Below are 21,647 nucleotides of genomic sequence, written 5' to 3'. Positions count from 1 at the left end.
TTTAAAGAGAGAGAGAGAAGTTGCATTATATTCTCTGGGTTGTCACACTGTATTCTACATATGTTACTGAATAAGGAAGTGTTATAAAATAATGAAGTGTTTTTGTAAACTCCCTGGTAAACATCATCATGAATTATGATACACATTGTCTGGATTTCATATTGTAAGACTGCCACTTGATTCACAGTTAGGTTTATACATCTTGTCATGGAAACAGTTTTGGATTTCTTATTTTCAGTTCTGATTTTCCTTATGCAAGTTTGCATCTTTTTTTTTTTGCTTATTATTTTAGTTTGAATGCATTTGCTCTTGCTCTTTGATGCATCCTTCTTTTTCTTTCTTTTGTTTGTGCATGTATGTGTGGTCTTGATTCTCCCATGGCTGGCCACACTCTCTGCATGCCCCATGCGACCACCCCTTCTCCAAAGTCAACAAATGCATGCGTACCTTAGTGGGCTGACACCAAATACAGACCCTGAAGGGAGCAAAACTCCCTCCCCATCTGAACCAGAGGCTAAAAAAGATACCAGAAAGGAATCCAAAAAAAGAAAAAATCCCAAAACCCAGGCAAATCCAGAGCCCAAAAGGTAAGAAGTTATGTGTGTACTGGCTTGTGTTTTGCGATGTCTGTGACCTTCTCTACCCCCCCATCTATGCCGCAACCTCCACCTTAGCAAACCCCAAGCTTTGTGTATTCCTGAAGTCTCTGTTGAAACGCGCACTTTTTAAAAAAATCCTAGCAATGGACAAAAACACCGTGTATTAGGAATGAATTTGAGTCAGGTATTTAGGGACACTTAAAACATGTTTGCATTGAAAACAGAACAACTAACTGAGCAGTATGTAAACAGAATCATGAGTCAGATTGCTATTTTAGTGGCATCTAGTTAGGGGCCTGGTACCTTACCAAGTCATTCATAATAAGCAACCCATGTTTAATAATTTTGAAACTGTGGTTAAGAAGCAAACAAAATGGGTTGGCATAAGATGGGTTTATACATTTATAGTAGGTCCATCATTTTTAGCAAACCCTCTCAGTTCTACGTTTATCTCATGAAAGAAATCCATCTTCAAATAATGGTTTATAATAAAGGCACAAAGTAAGGTCTGTCACTAAATTAATGACTCTTACTAGAATCGTTTATATGATGAGGCCACTTTGAAAGCACTTTTAAGTTCTAAAATTTATACTGATCCTGTCTTGTTTCCTGTGTCCTTTAGGGATGCTCTCTTTGTGAATTGGTAAAATGGCAAATTCGTGGCTTTTATTCCCTTTTAAAATAGATTATTACAGTTATCTCCAGTGTTATCCTGTGTCCTTCTTCACCTTCCCTATCTCGCCCCAAATTAACATTGACATTTTAAAGTTTTGTTGTTGAGGTTTTGAAATGGATATTCTGACCCTGGCATTGCCAGACTACACAAAGTTCACAAGGAGGTATTCATGTTTCAGCATGAATTTATTCACTTGGATATTTCTAAGTCCTAAAATATATACAGTTCACTTGTAGGCAGACCAAATGAAAATGCCAGTTTTCACTTCCTGGAGAATGTAGCAGGCTATCAATCAATGTATGCAGGTCCAATAGTGAAGGTCAAAGAATGCCCCGAGCCCATGTGGACACCCATCTTCTGAACTCGCAGTATACAAGGATGAAGGTGGAGTGGAGTTTTGTGTTTCCCTGTGAGGGTCAGACCTCAAGGTAGAAGTAGCTTGCAGCCAGTAAAAGAGTGCATAGAGCGTTGTAGGCGCCTGAAGGAAGCCTCTCTGGCTGCTGTCCAAGGTGCTGCTTTTGGCGTGATCAGCACTGAAGCAGAGCAGAGAGTAAATGGCCACCCTTGCTGGAGCCTGACCTATTCCCTGTGCCGTGAAAAACTACCGAAAAGGATTGTGAGTGGCACGTTGAGGCTTGTGAGGGTCTATGTTTGCATTGCATTTTTAAAGGAAGAAGAAATCGTAATATTAAATATCAGTTGCGTGGAATTCTACAGTTTACAAAGTGCTTTCATACATTCTATCTCATTTGCTATAATGTTTTCAGGTTAGCTACTTTGACACGCACTTTGCAGATGATGAAACTGAATTCTGTAAATTGAGGTGGCAATCCCAGATATTCTGAGTCCAAAGCTCTTCCTCTTTGTACTACATCAGCACTGCACATAGATTCTAAAGAGCTGAGTATTAGAACCTGTTCTGCATAAATCTAGGATTATCATATCTCACTTCTATACCTCAGTTTTCTCATCTGCAAAATGAGCACATAGAGCATCTGTAATATCCCATCAACCTCTGAAATTATCTTCTGTGGGTTATAATAACAAGTAAAATAGTCCATTGTTAGATTTCGTAAGTAACATTGAAATAAAATAAGGATAATTGCCACCGTTTAATAAGTGTTTGCTATATGCCAAGCACTGTGTGGAGTGCTATTTACATATATTATCTCATTTTATACTTATTGCATCACTGTGAGATCTGTATTATTATTATCCTCACCTAACATGAGGAGTTTGAGGCTCAGATATATTCAGTCACTTGCTTCATAGCAAATACCTGTGTGGGCCTAATTCAGACATGGCTATTCTGACTTTGGAGCTTGGATTTGTAACCTCTCTGCCTTACTACCTGCCTAGCATTAGCATTTGTGTATAGCGTGAGATGCAAATTCAGCCATTCGATATGATTTCAGCATTTCCAGGTGAGATCCCCCAGCAGCCATCTGAATTAGTTAAAGACTTTTTCATTTTTGTCCTAAAGATGTCCAGAATCAGTTTGGCCCACCTGGTGGTTTTGACCTTGTGGAAGAAGTCAGAGTGTATCTGGAGCTTTAGACCACCTAAAAGGAGGGTCTCCTTTGAACAGCAATTAACAGCCTTTTGGTACTGGGGGAAAAAAAAAACCATTTTCCTACCTCTTTCAGCAGGATGAACACTGTTTGTGTGTGGAGAGGTTATGTATTCTTTGACCCACAATAAGAAGGAACTCGTGACTCATGGAAACAAATTGCCCTTGAACTGAATTTAACTGAACAATAGAGTTCATTCCTACTGGCCTCTCACAACCAACTTTAGATTAGGTAAAAAGTAGCTTTTTACCTAATTTTCCATTTTTTACATATTCATAACTCAGCAGCACCCCCCCTAGGTGAAGGCAGAGCCTGGCCCTACTGCAACTGGACATCATTAGTGATGGCTCAGGTGCTGGTGACTGAGTTTCTCCCACCTTCTTTGAAAACCTGTGCCCTGTCTCTGTGAAACACTAGACCTACTTGAATCTAAAGTATCTAATCCGAAGTAGACATATCTGGTCAATCGGGAAGGTGTTTGCTGTTCATAATTCCAAGCAGTGGAAGATATGGAACCGTCACGTGTTTGGAATCTTTTAGCCTAGTGGTTCTTGACTAGGGGTGATCTCTTCCCCTGGGGACACTTGGCAATGCCTGGAGACATTTTTGATTGTCACACTGGGGCAGGGCGGTGCTGTTGTCATCTATGGGTAGAGGCCTGGTATGCTTCTAAACACCCTACAATGCACAGGGCAGCCCCCTGCAAACAAAACCCCAAACATCCAACTTCCAGGTGATGGGATGAAATTCCTCCTTTTTACTTGGATTTTGGGTTCTTTCACACAGACGTATTCTGTGTCTAAAGGCAAGACACTGATTTTCAGCTTGTGCAGGGGGTGTCACACTGTAGTGTGCATATAAATCACAGGGGGCGTTTGTTAAAGTGGAGAGTATGAGGACCCATCCTCAAATAATTTCATTCAGCAAGTCTTAGATGGAGTCAAGCATCTGCCCTTGTAATCAGTTCCTCCCCACGTATTTCCAAGGCATTTGGTCTGCAGATCCTACTTACGCAAGGCCTTGGTAGTCTAACTTGGCTGCACGTTGGAATCACTTAAAGAGCCTAAGAAATGTTGATGCCTTAGCCCCGCCTGCAGAGGTTCTGATTTAGTTAGTCTGGGATATGGCCTAAGCATCATGGTTTTAAAATCTTATATGTAGCAACATTTAAGAACCACTGATGGAGGGAACATTCGTTTGCACTAGCTCTTTAAAACGGAACCCATTTTCTCAAAGAGAGAGGGAAAGAAAAGGAAAATGTGGGTATGTTCAGCTGGTTGCACTTGGCGATCATCAGATCCACAGATGTAAATCGCTATATCTTCTAATTTTTAAATCAGTTCCTAAGGTTGCAGTACTTAATTTTCACCATAATATTTTTAGTATTCTTTCTAGATGACATTTAGATTAACATCGCTTTGGTCACTGTCCCACAATGACAAGGCAGTCAAACAGCTCCGATGATTGCAAGTTGCGTCAGTGTTCCTTGGATCCCTTTATTATTGGGATTGGAAATTTTTCTCATTTACATTATTATTTAACATTTCTTGAATGCCAGTGCTGTTCTTCACATATGGCCTGCAGAGAAAGTACATTGTATCAGCAATTAACAAATCCATAATGCCAACGCCCCAGTCCAAAGTAAGCTGCGTAGATTAATGAGTCTGTAAGCAGATGTAAGAGGGCATGAGTCCTAAAAATCTCTGAAAATGCATCCAAGGATTCTTTGGGGAGATGTATTTGGAGCCAAGGTGCCACTTGTGTGCAAAGACCATGTGATCCCTGTGGCTTAGATCTGAGTAACTGAACGCTCAGATGGAGCTCACTTTTCTCCTCTGTTACTCCATCAGCTTCCCTAAGTCAGTAAGTGGTTCCATCCACCCAGTTGCCCAAGACAAAACCTTGGGAGCCATGCTTGATGTTTCCTTCCTCAGCACGTCACAAGGATTCAGTTACCGTGCCCTGTCGGTGCCCTTAAATATCTCTCAAGTCCATCCACTTCTCCTTCTCTTGGATGCCACCGCCAGAGTTCAGGTCTCTGTCTTCTCTCCCCTGGACCACAGCTTTACTGACCATGTCCTCGCCTCCAGTGTGGGTCCCTCACTCCCAATCCATGCCCGGACCACAGCTTTACTGACCATGTCCTTGCCTCCAGTGTGGGTCCCTCACTCCCAATCCATGTCACATAATGGCTTCCTTTATTCCTTTTTGGGGAACGCCTAGCTGGAAGTAAATGAGTCATTTTGCGTATGTATATTTTTCCTTCTTCTCCAATTTCTGCTTCCCTCCTTCCCTTCCTCCCTTTCTCTCTCTCCATGTTACACACACATACACCCATCATGACATTATGTCTGGTGTTTTTACCTCTCCCTCCCCAAAAGAGAGAGAAAAGACTATAGCAGGGTAGTTCTCTTTTACCATCCTGTGAATACAGCAGTCTGGTAGCAGGCAGGCATGGTTGGGGGATGACAGTGACATTCACATTCTTGGTCTCATGTTACACGCTGACACAGGCATTATTGCGCTTGTGGACAGGAGCACGTGGCTGGTTGGCCTCCTCTCCTGGCTCTGAGCAGGTAGTGCTGGCCTCACAGATGTCTGCGTCATGCTCTCTAAATCCTAAAGAACCAGCTTCACCTAAGCAGAAGGACTTCTAAGAAGGAGGGGGGAAAAAGTCCAAACACATTTCAAGTAAAAATCTGCATCCCAAGAAAAACTTTTCTCTAGAGCTTATATTCTGACTTTTAACCCATGTGACTCTCCTCCTAAAGGAAATCTGTCCCATGACAATAGCATATTTTCCAGCTCAGACACAAAATCTTATAAAACGTGCTGCATCATCTGTCTCATTGGTGCAGTCTCTCTGGCCCATGACAAACCATCCAAATAATGTGCATTTTCCTTCTAAAATTCCACCAGTGTGTCCTCATGCTGTGTTTGTTAGATTCATTGGTGCAAAAACATATTTTCAGATGTCACAGTCTATTTAGGTAGGGTAGGTGTGATACCCAAAAGCCACACATATCACTGCTCTGACCGCTCAGAAATCTGTACATAAGGTCATTGGGTGTTCAGGGTGGACTTAAAAACCTAATTGTCTATGTTTGTCTAGAAATAAAGAAATCCGCCTCTTCGCTTAGTCCTCAAAAAGGAAAATCTATGTAATACAAATTTTGGAAATTGGTCCTTCTCTGGGGAAAGAAATATGTACTTTCCTGCGATGCATACATTTTATACCATTTCTCTAATCATCTGTTGGGTTCTTGCTTCATTCAGAACGTGGGCAGAGCCTGAACCACTTTAACTAATGTCCTTGTGCCAATAACATCCACATTCTGTGAGATTGTTCAGAGGGAGGGACTTCTCCATCACTCCCATCCTTATGAGAGAATGAAGACACCTTCTGTTATTGTTGGCTTATAGCTACATATTTAGAAAAGCAGTAAACAAGTCAGAAAAGTCTTGACCTGTGTATTTTTGCCATCTGCTGGCCTCTTTTTAAAACTGAGTAAAGCCAACCTCAAAAGCTTCAACGTGCATTTGTAATGTAGAAACTGCTTGTTGTTGTTCCCTATCTTACTCTTTGTGATACAAACACTTGATATATTTGTTTTAGCAGCGTGTCTAAGCCCCAGGGCATCAGGGCATAATTAGAAAAGGGCATGGGCTGGAGGGAGAGGAGGAAGAAAGGGTAAGGCTGGGCTTTCATAATGAAGCGGTGACTACAGGACGTGAGAGTCCTAATTACAATTTATAATTAACTTAGAGATTATACATACTGTAAGGTCGGATCTTAACAAACGGCACCGCGAAACAGAGGAAAGCTTCAAGTGAGCTTCATTAGGGAGCGCTCCCGGGTGAGGTTCACTGGTCCGGGAGAAAGGGGCCAGAGAAGTCGCACCCGGGTGAGGGTTGGGCAAGATTTTATAAGGGGAAGAAGGTAAAGGGGTGTGGTGAATCTGGGAGGGCGCAGGGTATTCCTTATTTGGTGGTCTTTTCGGGTATCCTGGGGAACCGTTAGTCCCGCCCCTCGAAAGGCGGGAAGGCTGGGCTGGGTGCAAAGTCCCCAGGTCAGTTCCTGGAACTGGGTGGTCCGGAATGTCTCCAGGTCAGTTTCTGGAACTGGGTGGTCCGGAGAGTTTCGGCCTGATGCAACCTGTGAATCTGATTGTGTTCCCCTGCCTCGGGCCAGTTGGCCTTACACATACCATCCAGAGGAGTGAGTGGCGGTGTCTCCTTTTGAGATGATGATGCTTTGGTGCGGTCTTGAATGTGTAGTTATTAACCATTTGAAAGAGACAAAGGAAAATATTCCACACTAGGATCAAATTCAAAAGTATCATTCTGGAAGTTGTAAGGATTAAGAATTGCTAGAAGAAGTCAGTTTTTTTTAAAAAAGAGAAGTTAAAGTGTGTTTGGTCTAAATGTTCTATTTAGGGACCATTACAAGGAACGGCTACTAAAATATTCTGTTCCACTCTGACCCTTTCAGCTCTCGTGTTTCTGGGCTGGAACATTTTTGGAGCACGTAGGATTCAGTTATCATGCTTGTTTACGGACATTTTCATGGATCTGTAATGCGGTCTGTAGGCATGCATCCATTTGGAGAGAGAGAATATATCATGTTTACGGTGCCTGCACCGGCATATGTGGACATTTGCATTTGGAGAGAAAGTATATTCCCACTTCAACTGGAGTTTTACCCTTTGTTGATAGTGATTGGAGCTTAAAGCTGGCTGTATGCAGAGAGGTGGACCAGACGCTCTTTCCTCTTTTGTTGAATTCACACATTTCTTTTTACACTGGATTCTACACTTGATCACCAAATAGATGCAATAGCAGAACACATCAATCATTGTATGCTTTGAATTAATTTAGTAACCTGACCTTCTTGAAAAGATATCTTACCTTCCCAATGGAGGTTTTGTGGCCCGGCTTTCAACATAATGTGGAGAACCCTGGTAGCAGGATAATTAAACGCTAGGACTCTGCGTGCTCACCTGGGTGAGTAGCAACAATTTAACGCCCCCAAAGAGGTCATTTCACTTTCACAAAACACAAGGTAGCTTGAATTCTTTGGCTCAAATGTTCACACTTAATTTCAAGCATCAAAATAAAGGATTTCACATTAAAAGCCTTGTGCTTAATCATATTGGATTAATCCTACAATAGACATTAATTAACAGGCTCTAGCTCAGAAACATTTGGGGAAAGGGAGAAGAATTTGCATAACTAGTCCTAAAGTGTGGGCAGCCGGGTTAGGGTCATTTTAATCTGACAAAAAAAAAAAACCCAAAGAACCCAGAAAAACACAGCTCTAGATGTATTATTATTTGTGACATGGCTCAAGATGGGAGGCTGTGAGGAGAGTGAAGATGACAGAACTGGTGCTAACCACCGTGACAAGAACTTGAAGAGCAGCCGACGTGACATCTTTCCTATCGTGCTGCCGAAAATGTCAACTTTGTGAAGGACAGTGAGAAAATGGTTTGCCAAAAACTTGAAAGGTGGATTCCAGAGATGCCTGCTGTGTCAGATGCAATATAGTCTGTCGTGGCCCGAGAGGCCCACTTTGGGATCCGATGATGGCCTGCAGGTGGGAGAGCTTCCAGTCTTTGACAGGGCTCCAAAAATGACTGCACTTGACCTGCATATTGTCTCAAGTTTGCAGGGTCATGATATACAAAAGGTGAGTGGTTAGCCAGTGTGCAGTTAGGTGGAACCAGTGACCAGGGGCCATATTTCCTTGTGTGTGTGTGTGTGTGTGTGTGTGTGTGTGTGTGTGTTTTGCTAAAGCTAGGTTCAAAGGTATCAATGCTTCTACTAAAATTGGGAGCCAGAGGATGTGTGCTTTATGAACTTACATCAGTTCCACATAAGTAACAAAAACTAATGCTGGATAATCTAAATAAAAGAGAGTTTATGGGGATGATGCCAGGAGCCTCAAAAAAAAAGGGAGGGGGAAACTGGAATCAAGGCAGCAACAGAAAAGTAGGAAACAGGATCAAAGCAGTGGTCCAGTCCTTACCTGCACATTGGAATGACCTAGGGAGCTTTAACTTGACATGTGTAGGCCCTGCTCCAGACCCATTGAATCAGAGCTTGAGGGTGGGACGTCTCAAAGCTCTACTGGTTCTAAGATACAGTCAGAGATTAAGAACTACCGACCTGGGAGAACAAGCTGGGCAGGGCACAGCTGCTGAGACAGCAAACTCCACCAGTTTCTTTTATCCTTACATCATTTATGCGATATAAAGGTTCCGGGAACGAGTGTCCAGTTGGCTGAGTGCAGTTCTTAGTCCGGCTAAGATGTATAGCGACCCCCCCAAGGCAGGAGCTGGCCTGCAGGAAGAGTAGACTCCTCAGTTTACACACAGTGCAGCCAAGGTCATTCCTCCAAAGGAAATTCGAGTGCCCTTAGGAAGTGGCAATGGACCCTAAGAAGTGCAAAGCCACCAGCTGAAAATGTATCAGTCAGGATACAAGAGGGCAGAGGATTCAGGCTCCTAGACAGCCTGGGATTTGCTAGGTAGGAGTTTAAAAATCCAGCTTCAGCCCTCCTCTTCTCTCATTCTTTGTGATTCCTTAAGTGTTAGAAGTATTGAGAAAAGAACAAGATGCAGAGCCAGTTTTATGACAATTATAGAATCACCCCCAAATGTTTCCAAAACAGAGAAACAAAAGCATGGCTTCTGAGAGACACCAGTACAATTCTTCTACTTATTTTGCAGCCAGCACTGCTTGGAATGGCACCTAGAAAACAGTGCAAATGCCATTTTGGGAAGGGGTTGCTAGCTTCATAAGTGGACCATATACTTCTTAAAGAAGATCTCTGGTTCCAAATTCACTCAATCCAAGGGAAATTGGGAACCCTGGATTCCCAATTCCAAAAATACCGTTTCATGCATTCAGCCACCCACCAAATATTTTTTCGCTCTAAGACAGAGGTTCTCAAAGTAAGGTTCCCTGAACCAGCAGTACCAGAGAACTTGTTACAAATGCCAGTTGTCAGGTCCCACCCCAGATCTGTTGAATCAGAAACTGTGAGGTGCCCCAGCAGTCTGAGTTGTCACAAGCTTTCCAGGTGAGTCTGAGGCAGGCTCAGGTGGCCACTACTCTAGGGAAAGTATGTCATTGCTTCTGTGAGAACAGTGCTCCCTGTATATTGAACCAGGATTTTTCAGTTAGTAGATCCATAGAAATCTACCAAAACCTGTACAATTAACACTGAGAGATTACAGGGGTCAATGGAAGAGAAATCGAAGTTTGACAGAATTTTCAATAATAACTATGAGAAATCAAACACCCCACAAAGGATATTTTTGCTTTTTAACTGATGGAGTGACAACCTGTGATCTTGGACAAATTATATTTTTCCTGCACATCTCTCCCTCAGTTTGTAAAATAACACCCCCTGTTACCAGTATAATTTCAGAGCAATTCCGGCAATTACAAATAAATGTGCATTGGATGTCGAAATTGTGATGTGTTTGATCACCTGGTTTTTTTTTTGGTAAACTCCGTACTATGTGTCTTACAGACTCAGATTGGTTTGTTTCATTTATTTAAAATGAAACTATTCGGGCTTCCCTGGTGACGCAGTGGTTGAGAGTCCGCCTGCTGATGCAGGGGACACGGGTTCATGCCCCGGTCCGGGAAGATCCCACATGCCGCGGAGCGGCTGGACCCGTGAGCCATGGCCACTGAGCCTGCACGTCCGGAGCCTGTGCTCCGCAACAGGAGAGGCCACAGCAGTGAGAGGCCCGCGTACCGAAAAAAAAAAAAAAAGAAAGAAACTATTCACACTGACGTAGGCGATTAAGAAGCAAATTTAAGAAATGACAATAATTTTTAGTTGTTTACCTTTTTTGAATAGGGAGATTAATGGTGTTCACAGAGTAGTTCAAGGAGACACGGAAGCTGCCATCTGATACCTTTGATAGTTATAAATGTGAATCATCAGAACAAAAGGGGAAAAAACATAATCAGATGTTATGTTTATAATACCCTTTGTAGTGAGAATTACAGGAAAGCCAGGCACAGTCTAAATGTTCAGTTTTTCTCATCTCAAACACGAATCTAAAAGCTGCCTTCTAATTGCCTAATTGCCTTAGAAGACTTGTTGGGTAAGGAAGGAATGATTTTCTTCACAGAGAGGTTTATTTCCTAATAATGGCCACAAACATCTCTGGGCTGCCTGTGTTAAATGGTTTTCAGGCTTCTTCCTGTGATCTATAAACTCCTCTCTGAATTGTACCTTATATTTAATAACATTTTTCTCTGGCTTAATTCCCTGCTAAGAAACAAAATGCTTAAAATGGCTCGACTTTTCCCAAATCGATTGTGTGCATGTACACACGCCAATTATATAAACATGTGTTCAGTGCATTAGCAAGCTGAATTTTGTATAAACAAAATTCAAAAGCCACAGCTAAAGAAAGTTGTAGATTATAACAGACACATGAGACGTTACTACAGAAAGTGTCGCAGGTATTTCGTGGGGCCAGTGAATTCATCCTGAGATTTAGCTACAGATTTGTGGGCATTTTATGTTTAAATCATTTTTAAATAAATTTCGTAAATGAACATTTGAGATTTTTCCTGAAAATTTGAAACTAAGGACACATGTATGGATTCCAACAGCCTACCTGATATTTACGATTTTGCCTCTAAGTTCAGGAGGGTGTGAAGAAATGGACTGTATAGCATTTTACTATTTAGGGGTATTTTCTACAAAGTGGGTGAGGGGAAGTTTTTTCTTTTTTCAAGTAGGGCATTTTTAGTACTTAAAAAGAAGGGAAGCTGACCAATAAACCCCTAACAGGAGGTACACTGCTGTCTTTTGCCAAGTCTTTTGTGCAGTCAGACTGGTCTAGTATACAGGATTTTCCCAACTTCTGCTGGATCCTTGAGAAGGCCTATAAATAAGACCATTTGTTTGGTCTCAAGATGACTTGCATTTGCAAACTGAAGAATGTTCCAATAGAAGTTTCATGGTGACGCACCAATCTGCAAACTGGCTCAGCCAGTAGTCAAAACAAGTCAGTACAAGATCTGGGAGCTGAAGACTTTGAATGGGTCAGATTATCCTTCGTCTAATTTGGCACAGATAAATTTGGGCTATAAATATGCAGCCTTCCTTTGTATTTTCAACTTGAATGGGCCAAAGGAAATAAGGAAAATGTGTGTGAACCTACTGGTGATTCAGAAACATGAGAATACTGTGATTAAACTGAAATTCACTTATTTATGCCAGGGTCATTCTTTCTATTAAATGAGCAGTAGTTCTCTAAGATTGAAAAATAGCCTATGTGGTTAGTTCTTTTTTCCACCCTTATTGAGATATTAACACATACCATATGTAAGTTTAAGATGTACAATGGGATGATTTGATACACGGATACATTGTAAAATGATTACTTCATAAGGTTAGTTTCGTATAATTACTCTGTGTTTGTGTGTGTGTGTGTGTATGTATGTGTGCGTGTATAACATTTAAGATCTACTCTCTTGACAGCTTTCAAGTATGCTGCAGTTAACATGGGGGTGCAGATATATCTTCAAGACAGTGATTTTCCAGACGTAGAGAACAAATGTATAGACACCAAAGGGGGAAAGCGGAGGGTGAGGCGGGTGATGGTGGTGGGATGAAGTGGGAGATTGGGATTGGCATAGATACGCTAATATGTATAAAATAGGTAGTAAGAACCTGCTGTATAAAAAAAAAATAAATAAATAAATGAGGGAAAAAAAAGATACTGATTTCCTTTTTTTCAGATGCAGATACATACCCAGAAGTGGGATTGCTAGATCATTTGGCAGTTTTATTTTTAATTTTTGAGAGACCTCCGTACTGGTCTCCATAGTGGCTGCACCAGTTTACCTTCCCACTAACAGTGCAGGAGGGTTCACTTTTCTCCAAAGCCGCTCCAGCACGTATTTGTTGTCTTTTTGTTTTGAGAACAGCCATTCTGACAGGTGTGGGGTGATATCTCACTGCGGTTTTGATTTGTATTTCCTTGATGATTAATGATGTTGAGCATCTTTTCATGTACCTAATGGCCATTTGTATGTCTTCTTTGGGAAAAAGTCTATGTCCTCTGCCTATTTTTAATCAAATTATTTGGGGGGGTTTCTATTTTTTATGAGTTCCTTCTATATTTTGAATGTTAACCCCTTATCAAATAGATGGCTTGCAAATATTTTATCTCATTCCATAGGTTGTCTCTTTTTTTTTTAGCAATAACAATAGCAAACATTTATTGAGCACTTATGTGCCAGGCGATTTGTATGTGTTATCATGTTCCATGTGCTAATTAACCCTTATAGAAGCCCTCAGGAAGGACTGTTTTTATCCCTATTTGACAGATAAGGAAACTGAGTCTCAAAGAAGTCACAGACTATTAAGTGAGAAATCCAGCTTTAGATGTTAGGCAGCTGTAGGTTGTCTTTACATTTTGCTATGCGGAAGCTCTTTAATTTGCTAAAGTGTCACTTTTTTTGTCTTGTCTATTTTGCTTCTGTTGTTCGTGCTTTGGTGTCATATTCAAAAAAATTATTGCCAAGACCGATGTCAAAGAACTTTCCCTCTATATTTCATTCTAGGATTTTTACAGCTTCAGGTCTTACATTTAAGTCTTTAATCCATTTTGAGTTCTTTTTTGTGAATGTTCTAAGATAAGGATCCAATTTCATTCTTTTGCATGTGGATATCCAGTTTTCCCATTGCCACTTATTGAAGAAACTATCCTTTCCCCATTGAGTATTCTTGGCTCCCTTGTCAAATATTAGTTGACCATACATGCAAGGGTTTATTTCTGGGCTCTCAACTCTGTTCCATTGGTCTATATGTTTGTTTTTATGCCAGTACCGTACTGTTTTGATAACTACAGCTTTGTAATATAGTTCAAATTCAGGAATTGCGATGCCTCCAACTTTGTTCTTTCTCAGGATTCCTTTGGTTATTTGGGGCTTTTGTGGTTCCTTACAAATTTTAGGATTTTTTTTTTCTATTTCTGTGAAAAAAATCCCACTGGAATTTTGATAGGGATTGCGTAGAATTTATAGATGGCTTTGGGTAGTACAGACATGTTAACTATATTAATTCTTCCAATCCATGTACACAAGATATCTTTCCATTTATTTGAATTTTCTTCAATTTCTTTCATCAAGGTCTTGTAATTTGTACACTGTCTTGTAATTTGTTCTTTAGTTAATACATGAGTGGTGAAATTAATCCGAACATCTGTAGTTATAAGCTGGAAAGTGAGTCATTTAACAGCATTTACCTCTGGGAAATATAGACATTTACAGGACTCCTGGTTTTCATAGGAGTTTGTGTGCATAATTCAGGAGTCCCAAACATAAGTGCCCACAAGAGAGACAGGTAATGTAAATTAGAGATATGGACCCGGAGAGTGCCTGCCCCAGCTAAGGAAGAAGCTGTTTGTTGCCCCTCTTCAATTAATGCCAGCTGTTCCAAATTTGCAAGAGAATTGTATCGTAAAACTTTCCTAATGTAAAAAAATGTTGGCAAGCAGTTCAAAATTTCAAAAGGCTGTGAGCCAAACAGAGCAGGTCTAGAGGTTGGCTTTAACCTGCAAGCCGCCCCTCTGTACATTTTACCATTTCACAATAAATGAGCGACAGTTCTGCAAATGTCTCCAAATGATAACCTCAAAATACCCCATCCCCTCTAGTCGCTGGCACTGAAAAGCAGGACTTCTCCTAAAGTCACATCGATCACTGTAGTTGTTCTTCTAAAATGGACAGTTTCCTCCTGCTAGAGATCTGATTTGATGGTGTCAGTGTATGAGGTTCCCGTCACCTCATGACATGTCTTCTTTCAGGCCTGATGGAATTGGAACTGTGACTGTTGAAGAAAAGGAACGTTTTGAAGAAATCAAAGAGAGACTCCGAGTTCTGCTGGAAAATCAGATTACACATTTTAGGTAAGGATCTGGGGTTAAAGGGCTTTTTAGGAGGTTGAGACTGGGGAGGGGCAAATTAAGGGCTTGATTTTCTAAAACTGTAAATCTCTCAGAGACACACTAAATATTAGAAAGAGCTGAATGAGGACCTACTGGATAGCATAGCGAACTATACTCAATATTTTTTAATAACCTATAAGTGAAAAGAATCTGAGAAAGAATATATGTAACATATGTATATAATATATATATATATAACTGAATCAGTTTGCTATACACCCGAAACTAACACAACATTGTAAACCAACTATACTTCAGTAAAAAAAATAAGAAAGAAATAGCTGAATGAAAAAGCCAACCAAGACAGTGTTCCCCAATATCCAGGAGACTTTGAAATCTTAAGTTCATTTTATTTCCACTGAAAGAACAAAGCCCTCTTTGTGTAAGCTGACCCTGAACATCAATCTATTTTTAAAAATCTACTAAAATGTTGAATTTGACGCTTCTTCAAGGTTTCCTCCCCACAGTGAAAACTCCTGTGAATCAGTTCTCATAGGGAAGGGAGGCAGTGGTACCCAGAAGAGCATCCCCACCTTCTCCGTTACCTGAAAACAGGACTAGTGGGCTATGTGAGGAAAGAAAGAATCTTGGTTCAGCCTTGACAGACTGATCATGCACTTCCGCACACTCTCGAGACAGCTCGCGGATCTGGGCTTGAGCCTTGCACCACACAGCCCACTTCTCCCTTAGAGTCAATTAGATATTTTTGATGCTGCACTGGTGGTCCTGAACCCAGAGATCTTGGAATAGGAGCTCATCAATAGTAAGAGCATTTATAATAGTATAGTAAATAGTTCCTATTTATTAAATGCTTCCTGTGCCCTACGCAGGGAACTAGAGGCTGGATAAGAATGAACTCATTTTTTTTTATTCTCAGGACAATTTGTAAGGTAGTTATTGTAATTCCCATTGAAACAAGGAGTAAACCGAGGTTGAGAGAAGTTAAGTAACTTGCCCCAGGCCCCTCCGCCAGCAAGTGGAAGAAATGGCATACATACATAGGATAGTCTGGGTTTCAGTAGCCCATCCTGTTCCTTTTGTACCATGAGGAAGAGTGTCTTGAAAGGCTTCCGACAGCCTGAAATAGTTACTAGAACTCTTAGTGGTACCTGACATAGGTACCATCTGTGCCATCAGAAACCTCCTGGATAAATCTTTACGGGTCATACACTCTATGCTAGATACATTGCCAATAGCAAAAGATCAAATAACAATTAAAAACTACAATCAAGGAAGGACAATGAGTAGAATCATGAATTTGCTCAAAATACACTCCTGTATTTCCTATACTAATCCTCTGGGGATTTAGGTAAGTGTGTTTGCATTTTAGCCTGTTTCAACTAATATTGTTTAATGCCGGTCTGGTCTCAATAATTATCTATAAGGTCACATTTGAGCTAACAAATGGTTCTCCTTCACAACAGAAATCTAAACAGAGCCTTATGTCATCACTGGAAATATTCTTTTCTGCTGCAGACATTTGCAGAGTCTCTCTTTAGTCATTATTCACACATACACATATATACATTATATACACACATATATGGTGTGAATTCAGATTAGCATAACACAACGTGACAAAATAAAAAGCATTTTCTGTTCCTGAGAGGGAGTTGCCATAGGGATCAAGTTACAGCATATTTCATTCTAAAATGTAATTGATTCAGGCAACCTGAACATTTTTCTGTCTTTTTTAGGTATTGCTTCCCATTTGGTCGACCTGAAGGTGCTTTGAAAGCTACCCTCTCGCTCTTGGAAAGGGTAAGAATGGAAGTAAAAGACAAATGATATATACACAGAGACATAAACATCATGGTAATTAAATATTGTGGTTGAATGGCCTAGATTGTCATTTCTAAAGGATTTGTTTACTGTTCATCAAATACCAGAATAAATAGGAAGACATTGCCAAAATTCTAGATGTTTTATCTCCAGACTCTCAAATAGGATATATTGAAGATACGCTCCTTGCCCTTCCATGATTCATGGACAGCCTTTGACATCCTAACTGTGCACTGGAATTTTTTATTTTCTCTTTAACAATGGCACTCAATCTATGTTAAGTTGCAAAGAGGCATTCACCACTAATTTTAAACTGAATTCTTTAAACGTACATGAGTAACACATTTCGTTGAACCATCTTAAGAACCTAGTTTTTCCACCTATAGGTCTTGATGAAAGATATTGTTACCCCAGTACCACAAGAGGAGGTAAAAACAGTCATCCGTAAATGTCTAGAGCAGGCTGCTTTAGTCAACTATTCTCGGCTGTCAGAGTATGCCAAAATCGAAGGTAAGGCCCCCTTCTGCCCCCAATTTTTAATTTAAATTTTGGTATGCCTCCCTAGGGAAGTCTGTCTCTTTTCTGACGGGCACCAGAAAACAGTGGCCCATCTCTGTATGTTAAGCTGAAACTTGAAAGCACTTGAAATGGGATAGCTTCCTCAGCTGTGGCCACATAAATGACTGAAGGCACAGGGTCTCAGGAAACGGTCTTTGTAGGGAAGGATTTTGAATATAGGATGTTATCAGACAACTAAGGTCCTTCCAAGAGGCTGTGTTGGCCCTGACTTTGCTCTGTGGCTAATGTTTTTCTATGAAAGAGTTCTGTAGGGTGGCTACCTTCTTTAAATAGAGGAAAACTAAACAGTTTGTTGTCCACTGTTGATAGCATTGGAAGCAAAACAGGAATTGAAAAAAGCAACATCGAGATTTTGCCTAACTCTTTCTGGTCTCTTGAACATATCTTGTCTCTCGGTAGCTTTTCAAACTTGATGGCAGGTTAGTATTCGGCTGTCTCTGATGGCTCCTGGTTTGCTTTAGATCTTATTCAATCTTGTTACTCCAAACCTAGGATGGTGGTTATCACTGCCCTCTCAAGCTTTAGGAAAGTGGTCACTAATGACCAAGCAATTGCCCAAAGTCCACTCTACTTGAGAAGATATGGTTCTTTGGGACCTGTTCCTTTGCAAAGGTATTAATCACTTTTCATTGTTACCCTGTTGGCTGCTATAGGGTGATTTGAAAACCACACCCAACTTGACCGTGGTGTAAGTGTATAAATGTGGAAGTTCTGTGTGCAATACTCAATGTGTCCGCATTCTGGAATCTGATGTTCTCTCATGTGAAACACCCAAACAAAACCAGCAAATACCCATGGTCTGCCTTCAGGACATGACTGGGAAAAGAAAAACTAAGAGAGACCTAATCAACTACCAGAACCCCATCACTTACCCTGCCAAAGTCCTTGTTTCCTTAGAGAATTAGGTTAAGGTCATTGTCAAATGCGCAGTGTTCTGTACATTCCATGTCCTCCTCCTCTCAATTTTGTCTGTCTGACAATGCAAATTGTGTACCAGTGGTAATGAATTCGTTGTTATGCATCCAGGGAGAAACACTTAAGAATTGGGCACTAAAAGGATGTTTATCAACTCTTGACTTGGTAATGAGTGACAAAAATAGAGGAACAAGGAGATCGTTAAAGGGCTATATTAGCAAATAATGATTCCAGCATTTACCTTCCCAGGACATAATGATTGGTTGTATTTGTTAAAGTCAACCGGGTACCTAGTAATTCTAGGCCAGGCCAGGGATGGGATGGGATCAAGAAACGTTCTGTTGCCACGTCTGCTGCCTCATGTGTAGGTCTTGGTCTAGCTATGACTAGTCTTTTGGTAAGATCTGCTCTCTTCTTTCAGATAAATATATCCAAAAACAAACTTTAAGATCTGTAAGTAAAAATGCATTCATTTCTGAAGTAGATCAGCTGGTCTGTAATTTCCTTTTGTGCCTCAATTCTTCTTGGTTGTGTTAATTATCTTTTGCACTGTGACTTTTAGGGCTGGGGATTCTTTGAAGAAACCAATCTTTTTTTTCCAACTCTCTTTTCAGAGAAGTACCTCATTCCACACTACCTGCTCTCTTCCGCTTCTCTCCTTCCTTGTCCGTGATTGGCTCAGCCACTTTTTGACGTTAACCCTGCAAAAGTGGCTGTGACACCAATTTCAAAGCATGCTGGGATTGTTAATTCAGACAACCCAACATCCTCTGGCTGCATGTATCAGGTTTTCTTTCATGAACATAGTCCACCATAGGCTGAGACATGGCAGCTTTAAATATATTGCTACCAGACAACTTTCTTTTACAAGGTTCTGATCCTACCCCCGGCAAAGAAATCTTGCATTTTGACATTTGAGATTCTCTGTGACCATTAACAGCTTAGTTCCCTGAGAATGTTGGAAAGAAGTTGTAGTAATATTTCTGGAGACTATGTTTATGAAGAAATACCTCAAGAGCCTTAGATACTAAAGTCTGAAATCCTTAGTATCTTGGAGCCTTCAATCAATGAAATTCTGTTTCCCTTTATTCATGATGTTTTCGGTCATTGTATTCTTGCAAATAATTCTAAAGAGACGTGTAAAATCATGGTCACAATCTCTCTCGTGACTCACGGCATGCTGAATGGTTAATCCAATAGATCTCCAATTTTGAAACTCCTTTTTCTTTTATCCTGTGTTTATCCCAAAATATTCTGTGGCTATTTTCCTTTGAGCTAATGTAACGTTTTCCTCTAACCTATGACCTATAACCTCTTGACCTCTGACCTAAGCCTCTTGCATGCCCAAATCCTCTTTTATAGGGAAAAAGAGAGAAATGTATGAGCATCCTGTCTTCTGCTTGGCCTCCCAAGTGATGGATTTAACCATTCGTGAGTACCTACCACCTCCTCGCCATGCTGTCTTCACTCTTTCTGTTTTCATTATTTCAAGAAAATTCAGATCCAAACCAACTCACTCTCCTTGCTTCAAGTTTTTTAGCATTGGCTTGTCTGTTGATTCTGTCTGTGAAACCCAGTGTGAGAAGTCCAGTCACTTTTATCAGCCTAACACAGGTTAGACAATTAAGCCATTTGTTTGTGATAAACTCAGATTTGTCTGTAAGTTTTTCAGTTATTCTCTGTCTGTGACCTGAATGCATTTTTACTTTGCTTGTGTGTAACCCCAATTTGTAAGGTGCTTGTCACTGGTACACAATCAAAAGGTAGCAGCTAGGTGGGGAGCAATGTGTTAGGTGTCAGATAAAGGACAGTCGGGGCCAAACCGTGCTTTCTTTTCCATGTTTAAGATGTCAAACTGTTGTGGGTAGATCACACAGGGTGGTCCGTTCTCTGTAAAAGTTGGATCTTATATGCCTGCTGTCTGTTCTCGGAAACTGGGAAGCTTTTTCTTGTGCTTTCTGGAGATTTGGAGTTGTCCTCGTCCTCTAAGCTCTGGCTAGAACATATGACTTAGTTGTCACTGGAGAGTTCATGTATGTGTCACAGCTTGACTTCACATTAAACTTAATTTGACTAATTTTCTATTTGTGCAGCATTGACCCCACACTTCTGGGCGGTGGGAACTCAAGGGCAACTTTTTCCTTCCAACATCATGTATCACACATAAGTGGGGGGCATTTTGGTTCACTTGCTCATTAATCCTTGCATATGTGTTCTTGTTTCTCTCTCTCTTCTCTCCTTGTCGTGCTTTCTCTTTCAAATAGAGAATCAAAAGGACGCAGGTGAACCAATTGTATATGCATTATAAACCATCAGGACTGTTGAGTTATATTTAGTTTTTGTTTCTGTTTTTGTTTTTTAATAGCTCCTTAATGTATGTACTCCCAAAGACTGATGTGGAGTTGCAGTAATACTTAAGGAGTTAATTTGTGCTGTCTAACTACATCTCATGCCCACTAGACGTTGACCTCTAGAGAGCAGAATTTCTGGAAAGGCATAAGTTTTGGAGGAACAGAACCCTGGTTTGCTGTGGAGCTTCATTTCATCTTTGGTTTCAGGATTCCAGTGATTCGGCCTCATGCGCTTTTTTAAAAACAACAGTGACTGAAGCAAACTAATCTTCCTCTTTGTTTTTCGTTTCTTTCCCTGTTTTCTGCCCTATTGAGAAGTTTGTGTTCTTTGATGAATGTTTCTCGGCCAAGGCAGAGAGGAGTTGTGTCCGTGTTGTTCTTGTATGTATCACGTGATGAGGCAGGATGCACGCACAGGTGGCTAAACAGGGGCCATTGCTAGAAGTTTCATGAGAGGAAAGCCCTTAAATGTTTTCTGGCTTAGGCAGTTTCCTTCTTGTTTGGTCCCCAAACTTCTGAGTATATTTTGAGGAAAGCTCAAACTTAACACTTTAATAAATATATAGTATGGATCATGGTTTTAAAGTCTAAAGGATTCTCCAAAGATAATTATCATCTGATTAGAATTAAATGCATTTCCAGTCAGTTCAGAAAGCATTTTTGAGCACACTCCAAGCACCAGGCTAGCAATAAGTATTTGAAGACTCAAAACCTGTGTTCAAGGCATACAGGCCTTTTTCTCCCTGGAAGGAAAGGTGTTCATTTATTCATTCACTCATTCATTTGTTCATTCATTAGACAAGTGCTTAGTGGGAGACTACCATGTGCCAGGTATAGTGGTAAAAGCCAGGGACTATGTAAACAAGAGGAAACAGCTCTTACCCTTACGGAGCATATGTAAATAGGTGCATAAGTGTAAATTACAAATTCAGTATGCAGCAACACCGATTGGTATAGAGTTGTATGTAAGAGGGCCTTGTCAGAAAACCATGGAAGTCTTCCCAAGAATGGCAAGCTTGGACTTCGTCTTGAAAGATGAAATAGAATCAGTGAAAAGGAGGTGGGATTGGAAAGTGGAGAGGCACCCTAGATAAAGAGAGTAATATGTGCAAATACGTAAAACCACAGAGTTAATAAAAATAGCTAAAGCTTATTAATTGTGTATTACACGCCAGGTACAACTC

At 40.7% G+C, this 21,647-nt stretch overlaps 1 protein-coding gene across 15 annotated transcripts in view; it reads left to right on the top strand.

Moving 5' to 3' along the window:
- Positions 1-21,647, top strand: part of CADPS (calcium dependent secretion activator) — a 475,715-nt gene that overhangs the window by 334,580 nt on the left and 119,488 nt on the right. For 4 of the 15 annotated variants that reach the window (XM_060022830.1, XM_060022824.1, XM_060022828.1 and 1 more), the window contains exons 14-19: positions 429-587; positions 14,696-14,797; positions 16,534-16,597; positions 17,005-17,128; positions 19,475-19,543; positions 20,377-20,394. In XM_060022830.1, the coding sequence (XP_059878813.1) occupies positions 429-587; positions 14,696-14,797; positions 16,534-16,597; positions 17,005-17,128; positions 19,475-19,543; positions 20,377-20,394 (536 nt within the window). The remainder of the gene's footprint in view (positions 1-428; positions 588-14,695; positions 14,798-16,533; positions 16,598-17,004; positions 17,129-19,474; positions 19,544-20,376; positions 20,395-21,647) is intronic. The other 11 variants (XM_060022837.1, XM_060022836.1, XM_060022829.1 and 8 more) reach the window with 5 other exon arrangements.

This window comes from Delphinus delphis, chromosome 10 (assembly GCF_949987515.2).
Source record: "Delphinus delphis chromosome 10, mDelDel1.2, whole genome shotgun sequence".
NCBI classification, from domain to species: domain Eukaryota; kingdom Metazoa; phylum Chordata; class Mammalia; order Artiodactyla; family Delphinidae; genus Delphinus; species Delphinus delphis.
This window is presented reverse-complemented; position numbering and strand designations above follow the sequence as displayed.